At 38.8% G+C, this 13,890-nt stretch overlaps 1 protein-coding gene across 38 annotated transcripts in view; it reads left to right on the top strand.

Moving 5' to 3' along the window:
* LOC126278218 (CUGBP Elav-like family member 2) overlaps window positions 1-13,890 on the top strand; it is a 2,351,537-nt gene that overhangs the window by 2,290,565 nt on the left and 47,082 nt on the right. For all 38 annotated transcript variants that reach the window (XM_049978170.1, XM_049978179.1, XM_049978163.1 and 35 more), the window contains 4 exons: window positions 3,346-3,471; window positions 5,382-5,461; window positions 7,297-7,434; window positions 9,829-9,961. In XM_049978170.1, the coding sequence (XP_049834127.1) occupies window positions 3,346-3,471; window positions 5,382-5,461; window positions 7,297-7,434; window positions 9,829-9,961 (477 nt within the window). The remainder of the gene's footprint in view (window positions 1-3,345; window positions 3,472-5,381; window positions 5,462-7,296; window positions 7,435-9,828; window positions 9,962-13,890) is intronic.

The following is a 13,890-nucleotide window of genomic DNA, read 5'->3' as shown; positions in this document are numbered from 1 at the left end:
CTTCAGAAACTTTTATATAGGGACTGCAGACTGTGGATCATGGAAAGTCCTTCAAATCAAGAATTGGTTGAGAAGGCGCATCTCTCCCTCTCAGATTACAACCACCTAATGCTCACTCATAACATTTCAATGTGGGCATCCTCAAAGCAATCGGGTCTCCGTGTTGAAATTAGATGTAATATATTTCTACATTGAGTGATCTTCGTAACTTCATTTTCCAGTTACTCGTAGAGAGCATTTAGTATTCTTTCACAGCATGTCTTGTGATGCTCACCGCTTACATAATTGTAATTTTCCTAATTGGTTATTGGATTGTTAAACTTTTTAAAAATGATAACAGTATGATTGAGAACATACATACTAGAATGCTTCAGTTTTTGCATTAATTTTTTCATTTGTTGTATGAGGGGAAGTTGGGGGGGGGGGGTAACATGACAGAAGAATCCAGTTGCAAGTTTATGCCCATCCCTGGTCCTAAGTTCCATTCCTCAATAGCCTGTCGGTTTGCTAAGCACCAACCTTTACTCCAGAAATCTCTGTGCTGCCAATTTGAGTTTTTGTTTGGTTTCCTGTTCTATGCGAGCTGCACTTTTTCAAGTTACTTCAATTTGGGGTCCTTTGTTGCAAATGCTTTGGCAGCTGATCACTGGGGTGGTACTCCTCATACTGTGTTGGCCTCATAACACATTTTCGTGTGTGGGCATCAGCATGTGTTACAGCGTGCCCCTAATCTTTACGGTACAGTATCTGGTACAAATGTCTGTGTTCACATATTACAACATAAAATTTGTCTGTGAATTATGTTGACTTCACATGTGTTACGTTCTTTGGTTTGTCAGACAGATCATGTTGTAGTGCAGAAGTTACAAATTACCACCTGTTCCAACCATTAACAAGTGGGAAGTAATTTGCAGCTTGTGACACAGGCAAGCAAATTGGGAGTGTCTCTCACAGGTGCTGATAGTTACCTGAGGACGTAGAAACTTGTTCAATAGTTCTACCTTGAGGAAGGCATTTGATTTATCTTTCTTGCAGTCACTCATGTTTAGCACATCATTTGGGTCTTTCCATGTGTCTGACAATAACAGCTGTTGATAAAGTTTCATTTAGAAAGAGCTGCATGCCCTCGGGAAAGATTATGGCCATAGTTTCCCCTTGCTTTCAGCCGTTCGCAGTACCAGCACAGGAAGGCAGTTTTGGTTATTGTTACAAGGCCAGATCAGTCAATCATCCAGACTGTTGCCCCTGCAACTACTGAAAAGGCTGCTGCCCCTCTTCAGGAAGCACACGTTTGTCTGGCCTCTCAACACATACCCCTCCATTGTGGTTGACCTACAGTACGGTACGGCACAGCACAGCACGGCACGCAAGCAAGCCTCCCCACCAATGGCAAGGTCCATGGTTCATGGGGGGAGGCACAACTTGACCAGAAGAAGGGATCGGTTGGTAGGACATGTTCTGAGACATCAAGGGATCACCAATTTAGTATTAGAGGGCAGCGTGGAGGGTAAAAATCGTAGAGGGAGACCAAGAGATGACTACACTAAGCAGATTCAAAAGGATGTAGGTTGCAGTAGGTACTGGGAGATGAAGAAGCTTGCACAAGATAGAGTAGCATTGGAGAGCTGCATCAAACCAGTCTCAGGACTGAAGACCACAACAACAACATAGAAAAAGAAAATTATTTTGACAAAGTAATATAGTTGCTGTATTTGTACTTGCCCCAATAGAAAAATAAATCACAAACTAGTTGAGTGTGGCTCATAATGTGCTGAGGTATTTATGGGAAAGAGAACAAAAAATCAGTAGCATTCTGCCTAAGGCAATTTTAATATTTTCTGGTGCTCCTGTTTGCAAGCACAGAAATCAAAAGATATAATATACAAGTGATTGCTTCTTGGGCGTGAAGAATTGTGCTGTAGACAGTAGTTCTCACAATAGTTAGGTGGTGCTTGGTGGATAACAGACATGCAAATACCATCACGGTGATCCCCAGGTTATTTAGTTTGAGATCAGGGAACTCAAGTGGGAAAGGAGGGGGGGTGGGGTGGGGATGGAAATACTATGTTGTGGTCTTCCGTCCACTCGAGACGTTACAGCTGTTTGATAAGACTGATGAATATTCCATCACCTGTTTTGTGTACATTATTTTGTCTGAGGAAGTGGTGAGGCAAATGCATGCATCCAGTCCTTTTATTACGTTATTACTTTACTACTTCTCTTGTGCACAATGTATGATGAATGTTAGGTCTGTAGTGTGTACAAGCTTGTTCTGTACAGGTGGAAGTCCTAATAATAAAACTATGGATTTGAGTCCCTTCATACCTGTGTTCCACCCATAAGGATGTTAGGGTCGTCTTAAGCCCATGTAATTTGCAGATAGTCATGTAATTCTAATGTTAGTTCATCACTGCTCAAGGGATAGAATAGCTGTCTTGGAACTTTAATTATACATCCCTTTTCTTTCCAAATAGATGTCACTCAATCTGAACATCCCTTTGGAGGCCCAATGGTCCTGACTGACTGCCATGTCATCTTCAGCTGATAGGCGTTGCTGGATGCAGGTACGGAGAGGCCTGTGGTCAGCACACCACTTTTCGGCCGTTACCAGTTTTCATGACCAGAGCCACTACTTTTCAGTCAAGTAGCTCCTCAGTTGGCATCGCAAGGGCCGAGTGCATCCCACTCGCCAACAGCACTCGGCAGACCTGAATAGTCACCCGCCGAAGTGTTAGCCGAGCCCCGACAACGTTTAACTTCGGTGATTTGACGGGAACCGGTATTAGCAGTGCAGCAAGGCCATTAGCAGAAATAGATAAATGTACCATTAGTATTTTTTATGGGTGCTTGTTAATTCATGAACTGTTAGCTCCTGCCTTTACAATTTCTATAGCTTATTATCCCAATGTACATTTTATGTAATTTTCTGTGTTTGCATCAAGTGTATTTTGTGATCCACTGAGTTACTTGTTCATGTCAGCTCGGTCAAACTGCTGCCTATAACAGAGAGAAAAGTGATCTTTAAATAGCTCTTTTGGAACTCTTTTCATAACATCAGCTCCGGACTGAATTGCACTAATAGTCTGACTGGAGAAAGAAGTTAAAATTTTCATCTTCCCTTCTAATTGATTTTAAATCCAGCTATTATTGCAATACAAAAGTAATGATATGAACCATTTGTTTACAATTAACAGAAAAAATGTGTAGTGTGTGCTTTCCATTTGTACTGAATTACAATCTAACTGTAAAAAAAAGTTTAAACACATTTTATACATTAAAAACATTTGTATAAAATTTATACCTTACATGCTTCAGTTTACTGACTGAGTTTCCTTTGTTTGGCAGAGCGGAAGCTGTTCGTGGGCATGCTCTCAAAAAAGAGCTCTGAAAATGACGTGAGGGCTATGTTCAGCCCCTTCGGCACCATTGAAGAATGCACAGTTTTGCGAGACACCAATGGTCAGAGCAAAGGTAAAATGTCTACAGTCAATTTATAAAATCTGCTTCATTTCTGTATGTCATGTCTATCACGAAAAAGAGTCATTAATTTTTTGTATATCTTTAACGTCTCTATTACCATCTCTAAGATCACCAGCACATTGAGTGTTACAGTGCTAAGAACAAAATTACTGTGGCCAGTGACTTCCTTACAGGTTCTGTGTGTCATTTTCCCAACTGCATCAGCAGTTACTTCATCATATGTAAAGAGGTATATTCTCAGCATTGCTTGAAACTGACTTCATAATGGCACATTCTGAGCAAAATTACATCAGTGTTAGGATCATAATTCAGACTGATGTGTGATTTGTTTAGTTTTAATTGAATAATTCGGATGTTATTGGCAAATGGTGTGAACAGCTCTCCATTGTGCACCCTTCCTCTCCCCCAATTTGAAATGAATACTTGTTTCAAAGGCAATTCAGGCACCTTCATTAACTACATATATTTTAATACTTCACATGTAGCACAATTCTTTCAAGTCAAGTGATTTATTGTGTTAGTATTCTTGTCTGTTTCGTACATAATTATGATGACCTTTTGCAGCTTCTGACTGCCCCTATCCCCTTTTGTATTCCCCTCATAGCTTGCTAATTGACCCCACTCACAAGGGGATCACATCTACTTCTAATGACTGATTTCATCCAAATTCACAGCGTGTGCAGGGTTTGGCCACAAATGAAAGTGTCAGAAATGGGAGCTCCAGATGGCCCAGCATTTAAAAAAAATAATTTTTGCTGCAAATTTTTCTTCTTCTTTTCTGTTGTAATTCTGAGACTAAAAAATTTTTCAGTGTCGTGTATTAATAACTGCATTTTAAAATGCGCGAGTATTGGTTGATTCTACATGATTCTTTACATCATTAATTCTTATTATGATTTTACATTTTCTTTTCTTTTTGTTTTTCTTTAAGGGCCCCCCCACCCCACCCCTGCTGCCTCATTCCCCCTTTTTCACTCTATGCTAGTACCATTCTTAAGGTAAATATGAATCTGGTATCTTTCTTCATTATATAATTTTCACTCAAGTTTATCATCTTGTGCTTTGTAATTAACAACATAGATTCCTACGAAATATTAAGAGCTTCACTTTCATAGAAATACTTTTGGATTTGATCAGATCAGTAGTGCATTATAGACAACGTGTCTATGATGCCATTTTATGCATGCCACATCACATTATGAAGACGATGGTACTGCTTACAGTTAGTAGTCAAGATAGGCTACAGGCTTAAACTCTCAAATATTTTTGAGAAACTAGACAAATATGGTAAACAAATTAGTGTTCACCACATTACTAGACCCAGTCAATAACAATGAGTGTCCAGTTTATAGGCTGTAAAGGAGGACAGAGGTGTGTGTGTGTGTGTGTGTGTGTGTGTGTGTGTGTGTGTGTGTGTGTGTGTGTGTGTGTGTGTGTGTGTGTGTAATTCTGTTGCAGAATGTGCCATTCTCAGTACATCATTAATTTTTGTCTTAACTTCTGCAAAGAGTGATAAAACTAAACATTGCTGTGAATGTAAAATGAAGCTACAGCTTATCGTGTTATGTTCCTGTTGATATGCTTGTAGTATATATGTTAAAAAATTTGTAGGTATCTGGTGTGTATGTGTACTAGACCTTGTTGTTCTGTGTGTGCACATATCTGTTGAAATTTCAGAATTTGGATAACTTATTTGACTATGTTGCAATTACAACTCCAGTCCGTATGAATCCACAAATGTTTTTCTGTATCTCACTCACATTAAAAATACTAGTTTAATGTTTTAATATTTGTTTGTGTGTTTTATGGTGAATATTCTTCCCAAAGTAAACTTTCTCCATACCTTCTTCTGTGTTGGCCCAAAGAAGACTCGTGATGGAAACTGTGTGTTGTTGTTTCAGGCTGTGCCTTTGTTACATACACTTCCAAACAGTGTGCCATTAATGCAATCAAGGCCATGCACCATTCCCAAACAATGGAGGTCAGTGTCTTTTAATTAAATTTTTAAGTTACACTATTATTTGTCAGACAACCACTGCCTGCATGTGATGAGGAAACAGCAATATGTACTCCAGTGTTCATGTTCAGTCCCATGCCATTGATTTGTAGATGTGATTAGTGTTTCATGACCATATTGTACTGAAAGTTCAGGATAAGTGTGGGAAAATAACAGTAAATGTAGACCAATAATAATAATAATAATAATAATAATAATAATAATAATAATAATAATAATAGGTACAATCACAAACTATCAAACAAGCACACAGTCCGGGAATAAAATGTATACTGTTCTCATGAACTGAAGCATAAACATAAGAAAACCTAATGAAATCAGTATACTTACATGGTAAATAGGCTTCACTAAGGATTTGGGAAAGTTTTAATAATGTAAAGAGATCATTTTGTGCAGTTTTTATGATGATCAAGAAATTTCATTGGTTTTAGCACAGTTTCTTTTACATTTTAAAATATACTTGAAATCAGTTCATGGAGTATATCAGACCAGTTTTTATGATAAAATTGAGCAGCAGCAGTAACAACCACCTATTTCTATGTTGTACAGCTGTATTCACACACTCAAGAGTTAGAGAATAAATTTCCAAATGAGGCAATGAAAGATATTCTGCATCAGGAATTTCTTACTCGCACAATAAGAAAAAATTTTACCGTCTTATTACACAGTAGAGAAAATACAACCGTGTTTTTAAGGGAGAAGGCTGTTCATATTCAGAGGTGGGGGAAGTAGTTGACGTGTGGATGGGAGTTCAAACTTCTTCACTACTAACTGCATAAAGTACAAATATATAATTGATGCAATTTAATTGATGTTATTTCTGTGTTTGTGGTGTAATCAGTGTGAGAGCCACAAATATTTCAACTAACAATAATTTGTTTTACTATCTTAGCAGTAGTGCTTTTCTTTACAATTGAGCTTGATTGTAGTATATATGCGTTACCATCACAAAGTCTAGTTAATTTGTTTGTGATAAGCACTGTATTGAATACCTGTTGTTGTGGGTGAAGTAGAAATCTCTGTTCCTTGGATTTCTTTTCAGCAAAAGATATAGAATGTGTATAAACTGTTGTTAATGCTTTTCTTCTTCCCCTGTTTCATTTGTTGCTGTATTATTTACTATGTTAATCTGCTGTTTTCACTTCACATGTGTGGCAGGTGGTCAGATGTGGAATTATTCCACATATCATCATTTTTCTTTTCCCGAGAGTTTCTAAGTTTAATTACTAGATTTATACAGGCACAATGAATTGTGTACTGTCTCCATTTTTCATTTTATTGTGTTTGTGCACTTTTCTAATGTAAATGTCAAGTGAAACAATCTCATCCTCTTAACAGTTACTCTATGCATAAATGTTAAAACCAAAAGAAAGAAGAGAGCAGTTCACTTGTTAACGAATATTTTATATGTTTTCTGCATTGCCAATTTTTTGTTGCATGACAGAGATGTTGACTGTAACTTACCCTTTATATTGTGTGGTTCATGTGTTTCACCTTTATTCAGGCTGTATGCTTCACTATTCTAATGGTGAATTAACTTTGTCCTCATAAATTGTGTTACGAAATATGCATGTTTGAATCGAGGTGAGAAATATTTGTCAAGTAAAGACTAATTAACAGTGAAGGTGCTGTTAGTAAACTTAATCTTCCTTCCATTACAGAATGGCAATTAAATATGTCCAGTCAATATATTAGAATATACCCTCATTGATCAAATTTACAGTAGCCTGTCTAAATTTTGTGTTGATGTTCTCCATACAATAATAAACACTAACACTAACATAAACATAAATTTTCAGGGCTGTTCTTCACCTTTAGTAGTGAAATTTGCTGACACGCAAAAGGAAAAAGACCAGAAACGACTCCAGCAGTTACAGGCAAGCATGTGGAGCTTACCGACAGCTAATCTGGGTGGTATAAACCCTCAATATCTGGCCGTAAGTTCTTCACATATATTCTTAACTATGCATGCAGGCTTTCAAAAAGTATCAAGTGGGAATGGATTGTTCAGTTTAACATTTCAGAGAGCCTTGGAAGTATGACACTCAGTTTCTGCTCAGCTGCTATACTACTAGACATAGTAATGCTTCGGGACGATGTGGTTCTTTCTGTGTAGAGTGAGCTGTGAACTTGAAAACACAGTAAATAAAGAATTTAGTTTCTGTATAAGACTACATTGTTTATATATGTAATAGTAGAATGGCAATGGATTTGTAGACAGGCATGACCATGAAATACAAAATACCACATCTCTGCATGGTATAATAAACTACTTGTATTGTCATGTTGTCCTAATGAAAATTTTAGGGGGGTGGGATTATTACGTTCATAGGTGGGTAGATTCTGAAATAGCAATAACATACCACTAAGTAGTAGTTGTTGAGAGAATACTCCTATAAATGTGTGACCTCATGACCTTGAACAATGCAAACATAACTGAGCTTTTTGCCATTTCTGGATAGTTTATTGTAATACAAATATCAGTGAAGTGTAATCAATAGAAGGAAATGTAATCTCTTTTTAACACTTCGTTAATTTAATTACCTGACAAGTTCATAATTTTACCTGGTGGCTTTCTCTTCAGTTTCATTTTCTCTGTCAGTGTATTTTTTCTATTCACATTTCACCATCTTTTCTTACTATTGAATTTCAATCCTATTATAAATGAAGAACCTTGTTGCAAGATTATTACTAACCTCCAGTCGGGCACGACAGCTCATATTGGCAGGTGTCGAAATTTTCTGTCTGTTGCTTCTCAACAGTCACCTGCAGTGGAGACTTCCTTTTCATAGCTTAATTTTTGTGGACTGTTTCCATTATTTCATGCTTCAGTATTGGAGAGACACCTCCACTGTTGGGGTATGTGACAATTGTTGACTTTAATATACTACATATGTTCCCTCTTTCATTTAAACACCAAATTTATTTTGGTGCCAACATAGTTTGTAAGCAGCACAGAGCTAATTCAGAATGTAGGATGTGTTTCTTTGCTTCAGGATTGTTCAATCATTTGCTATGTGGTTATTCCTGATACGCGGAGCGACGGCGATCATTAAATAACACACCAACATACATTAATACAACTTTATTATGCGAGAACGTTTATGTCGTCTTATACAGTCGGCAACACAAAACAGAATGGAAAGCAATATGGCGGCGCACAATAGGTCCGCATGGGTCAGAGCACCTGATATGGCAGAGGTATATCACTCGTAGAGTCGATAGTCGCCACAGCTATGACTGTCTGAATATCAAGTATAAAACTGATAAATGGCATCTAATTTCTTTATTTTATAGGAATCATAGTATTTTACATGGGCTATAACGGATCGACAGAAAGACGTATAACCTTCTTGGATCAAAACGTATTGAAATTTAAAAAAAGTTTTTCTAAGAGGATAATACAGAAGTTAAAGAAGCATCTGAAAATAAAGTGGACACACATTGTGATAATGATGTTGAACAGGAATATTCAGAAAGAGAGGAAGATGAGAGGAAGCACCTCAGGAAAACAATCATTGCTATATTGGATGGAACAAACTGACAAATTGGAATAAAGTTCCACCATCAGAGAGAGTATTTCAAAGACCTGATTTTATAGTTGTGACAAAAGCACCGAGAATTTCTTCAGTACGTCCCATAGGTGACTACATTTTGTTTCTTACACTGTTGCAAGAAATTTGCACCATTGGCCATGGTTATATTTTTTACAGTGATCAGGATGAGATGAATCAATGCACAAGTAATTTACATTGGCACCAGTGAAGATTTTTATTAGAAGAAAAACATAAGTGGAAACAATTGTCTTTTACATAAGTTTTGCTTCATTTGGTTGGAAGCAGTTTGGAGAGCCCAGGAATTCATATGGATCTTCAGCAGAAGCTAAATCATTATAGACCAATATGTAAAGAAGACTGAGAAGCCCAAAGCAGAAATGTTAAAGATGGATCTGGGGTCAGGAGGAAAATGCATAAAACGTGCACAGTAAAGAAAAGACTGACAAAAAATTGTTGCAAAATGTGTAAGAAGTCAATCTGTTTGATGTGCTATTACACGTTTGCCTGTGACTGAAGCAAAATTCCTCCTTTGTTACCAGAGCCCAATAATAATGATGAGACCGTTGAAGGATTAATATTTCTATTGCAGTTGTGCTCCTATGTCATTATTGCCACTTTTAATGTGTTTAATTAGTGAAATTAAGTAAAAATCAAGTGAATAAGCAGTATGATTAATTTGAGACACTGTGCCAAATGTAAGGTCAATTTAAAGTTAAGTTTTATTTTGCAACTTGTTCATTTCTGTTTTAAGCAAAATATGCCTTTCTATTGCAGTTGCTGCAGCAGTTGCAGAATACAACAAACTCGACAACAACAAATGGGCAGACAGCGGGTCTGTCGGCATTAAATTCTGTGCAACAACAGCTCCTCCTGCAACAGCAGCTACAGGCTGCACAAAACACAACCAGTAAGTATATCATATGGAAATACACAGAGGTTTCATGTGCTGAACTTACATAGCTGTTACTGTTTCGTTTGAGGGTTCTATTTATGAAACTTACCTTCACAAATGTAATATTATGTATCACTTAGTTCAAATTGGGAAATGCGGTTAGTATGAATAGGTCATCATCAGTGAACATACATGTTGAAGATACCAAGTTACCATACTTTTTTAAAAAGCCATGTTATTTGAAATGCCGGCTTTCAGATCATGTATCCAGCATACACAGATGGCCAAAAATTGAAACTCTCGTTATGTATTCAACATTTTCCATTTGTTGCAGAATACGAGTTACTTCAAAGAATGCAATGAAGGGTCCCATTGATGCCATATGTTTCAAATTCACATCAGCTCTCCACAAAACTACTAAACATGAGCTCACTCATTCTGCTTTCCCTGTTCTCACCAAAATCACACATACTCGAATAGTTTTTGCTTGACAATGCAAAACCCTATCAGATACATTAATAGAGAAGTTTGAAAGTTACGACAATTAGCCTCATTGCAAAAGTAAAAAAGGAACAGTTGAAAGTCTTCCTTGGGTTTTGAAAATAGATAGTTTATAAAAAAAAACTGCATTCTTTGGGAAAACAGATAATGAGAATTAGATCACAATGGACACTTTCTGCAGAAATTTGGCATCTGTATAACATTTGACAATATGGGAGTTAACATCAAAGGCGCCAACAACACATACAGAGCCCTAAGAAAAATTTTGTCTTTGAATCAGTGGAGTGCATCTGCAGTGAAAGTGAGAAGTTCACGTTTTAGTGGTTAAGTGGTCTCTCTCCTCTTGTTTACTGTACTTTACATGCGGCAAAGACCTAGTTAACCTATACCTACTTTATAAACCATTGTCAAGTGCACTGTTTGCTCATTTGGGACCACAAATCTAGCATGTTCACAGTACCTGTTTCGTTTCTAATATTTAAAGGTGATAATAGTGTCATATGTTGTATTTCCAAGCAGGTATCTTTTAGGTGAACAAGAGATTAATTTCATTTTAGTTTATTACCAATAGACTAATAGTTCATTCAATTAATTACTAATGTGTTCTGCTGCTTTTCAACCTCTTTGCATCAACCACACATACAAATTTTTTCCAGCAAGTAAAAAAATTTCACAGAGATGAAATCAATAAATGTGAGTTAATTGCCCAAAGTGAGGGTAATGTCAAACAAAAAGGATAGTATAAAATTAAACTTGCATGTTATCAGAATCTATATTCATACACAGGAAGTATGAATAACACTACCTTCAGTCATACTATTCTTCTATTTTATTGCCTCACACTATTAATTTTGGGCCCTGTGCATCCATCATCAGTTGCAAATCGTCTTAATGACTTCTTCTGTTCAGTGAAATGATGACACGTTTTTCGGGAAATGAAGAAGTTAGATGTTAGGTTCCATATGTTGCATCAGTGAATAATAAAAAATTTGATGAGAAACAATGAAAAACAGCGAAAACCTTGCTGAAGAAATAAGGGAGAACATTTTAATGCCAGCAAATGTTGATTTACCCATTCTGCAATCACAGTTCATATTTTCCGTGACTTGATTCCCAAAACACAAATCCTAATATCTTAACTGTCTCGTAACAGGGACATAACGTGACATTTTCCATCGCCTCGCTCAAGAGGTATTACAGATAATTTGCACCTGACAATTTACCCACAGTGTCCAAATTGTCATGTGATACAATAAAACATAATAATTGTGACTTTATTCAATATACAGGAAGTACAAATAACCTTCAGTCACATTCATAACTGTAAAACATGATAAAATTAAATCTCTATTCATAATGATGAAAAATACTTTCCTGGAAATTGAAATAAGAACACCATGAATTCATTGCCCCAGGAAGGGGAGACTTTATTGACACATTCCTGGGGTCAGATACATCACATGATCACACTGACAGAACCACAGGCACATAGACACAGGCAACAGAGCATGCACAATGTCGGCACTAGTACAGTGTATATCCACCTTTCGCAGCAATGCAGGCTGCTATTCTCCCATGGAGACGATGGTAGAGATGCTGGATGTAGTCCTGTGGAACAGCTTGCCATGCCATTTCCACCTGGCGCCTCAGTTGGACCAGCGTTCGTGCTGGACGTGCAGACTGCGTGAGACGACGCTTCATCCAGTCCCAAACATGCTCAATGGGGGACAGATCCGGAGATCTTGCTGGCCAGAGTAGTTGACTTAAACCTTCTAGAGCACGTTGGGTGGCACGGGATACATGCGGACGTGCATTGTCCTGTTGGAACAGCAAGTTCCCTTGCCGGTCTAGGAATGGTAGAACGATGGGTTCGATGACGATTTGGATGTACCGTGCACTATTCAGTGTCCCCTCGACGAGCACCAGAGGTGTACGGCCAGTGTAGGAGATCGCTCCCCACACCATGATGCCGGGTGTTGGCCCTGTGTGCCTCGGTCATATGCAGTCCTGATTGTGGCGCTCACCTGCACGGCGCCAAACACGCATACGACCATCATTGGCACCAAGGCAGAAGCGACTCTCATCGCTGAAGACGACACGTCTCCATTCGTCCCTCCATTCACGCCTGTCGCGACACCACTGGAGGCGGGCTGCACGATGTTGGGGCGTGAGCGGAAGACGGCCTAACGGTGTGCGGGACCGTAGCCCAGCTTCATGGAGACGGTTGCGAATGGTCCTCGCCGATACCCCAGGAGCAACAGTGTCCCTAATTTGCTGGGAAGTGGCGGTGCGGTCCCCTACGGCACTGCGTAGGATCCTACGGTCTTGGCGTGCATCCGTGCGTCGCTGCGGTCCGGTCCCAGGTCGACGGGCACGTGCACCTTCCGCCGACCACTGGCGACAACATCGATGTACTGTGGAGACCTCACGCCCCACGTGTTGAGCAATTCGGCGGTACGTCCACCTGGCCTCCCGCATGCCCACTATACGCCCTCGCTCAAAGTCCGTCAACTGCACATACAGTTCACGTCCACGCTGTCGCGGCATGCTACCAGTGTTAAAGACTGCAATGGAGCTCCGTATGCCACGGCAAACTTACTGACACTGACGGCGGCAGTGCACAAATGCTGCGCAGCTAGCGCCATTCGACGGCCAACACCGCGGTTCCTGGTGTGTCCGCTGTGCCGTGCGTGTGATCATTGCTTGTACAGCCCTCTCGCAGTGTCCGGAGCAAGTATGGTGGGTCTGACACACCAGTGTCAATGTGTTCTTTTTTCCATTTCCAGGAGTGTACGCACAATCCGCATTTAACATGATCCCAGCAGCAGAGAAAAAAAATAAACGGTCTGTGACTTCAGTCAGGTCTATTTCCCTATAGAATTTAACAATGGGATATGCAGGATGGAATAATGACAGTACCGTGAAAAGGATTGATGGCTACTTACCATATAGTGTAGAAGTTGAGGCAAAGAGTTTGGCTGAAAGCTCACTTGTAAACAAGTGTTTTTCATGAGCCTGTCTGTGAGTCTACACAGCCTCTACATGGTGAGTAGCAATCTATCCTTTTCATAGTATCGTCCCTGTGGAACTGGTTTCAGATAAATGCAAGTATAGGAGAGATTCCGCACGTGGTGCAGGAAACCCATGCCTTCAATCGTGTTTTGATCCATCACATGGCAGTAACTGGAACACATTTCCTAATAGTCACTAAATCAGCAGCTACTGCACGAAATGATCATCGTACGAGAGACAAAAATTATGGATTCTGAACAATCTAAAAAAGAAAAATCTTTCTCAAAATGTCAGTGCATTATGACAGGCTGAATAAGAGTGATGGTCAGTAGGTGTTTTGAGGTAATGCATTTCAAACAGTCATTTTATTTCCATTGATTAATATGTCTCAGTAAAGTAAGAAATTCTGTGAATATATTAACCTTAAAATG

Source organism: Schistocerca gregaria, chromosome 6 (genome assembly GCF_023897955.1).
Source record: "Schistocerca gregaria isolate iqSchGreg1 chromosome 6, iqSchGreg1.2, whole genome shotgun sequence".
NCBI classification, from domain to species: domain Eukaryota; kingdom Metazoa; phylum Arthropoda; class Insecta; order Orthoptera; family Acrididae; genus Schistocerca; species Schistocerca gregaria.
The sequence above is the reverse complement of the archived record's forward strand: the minus strand, read 5'-3'. Positions and strand labels throughout refer to the sequence as shown.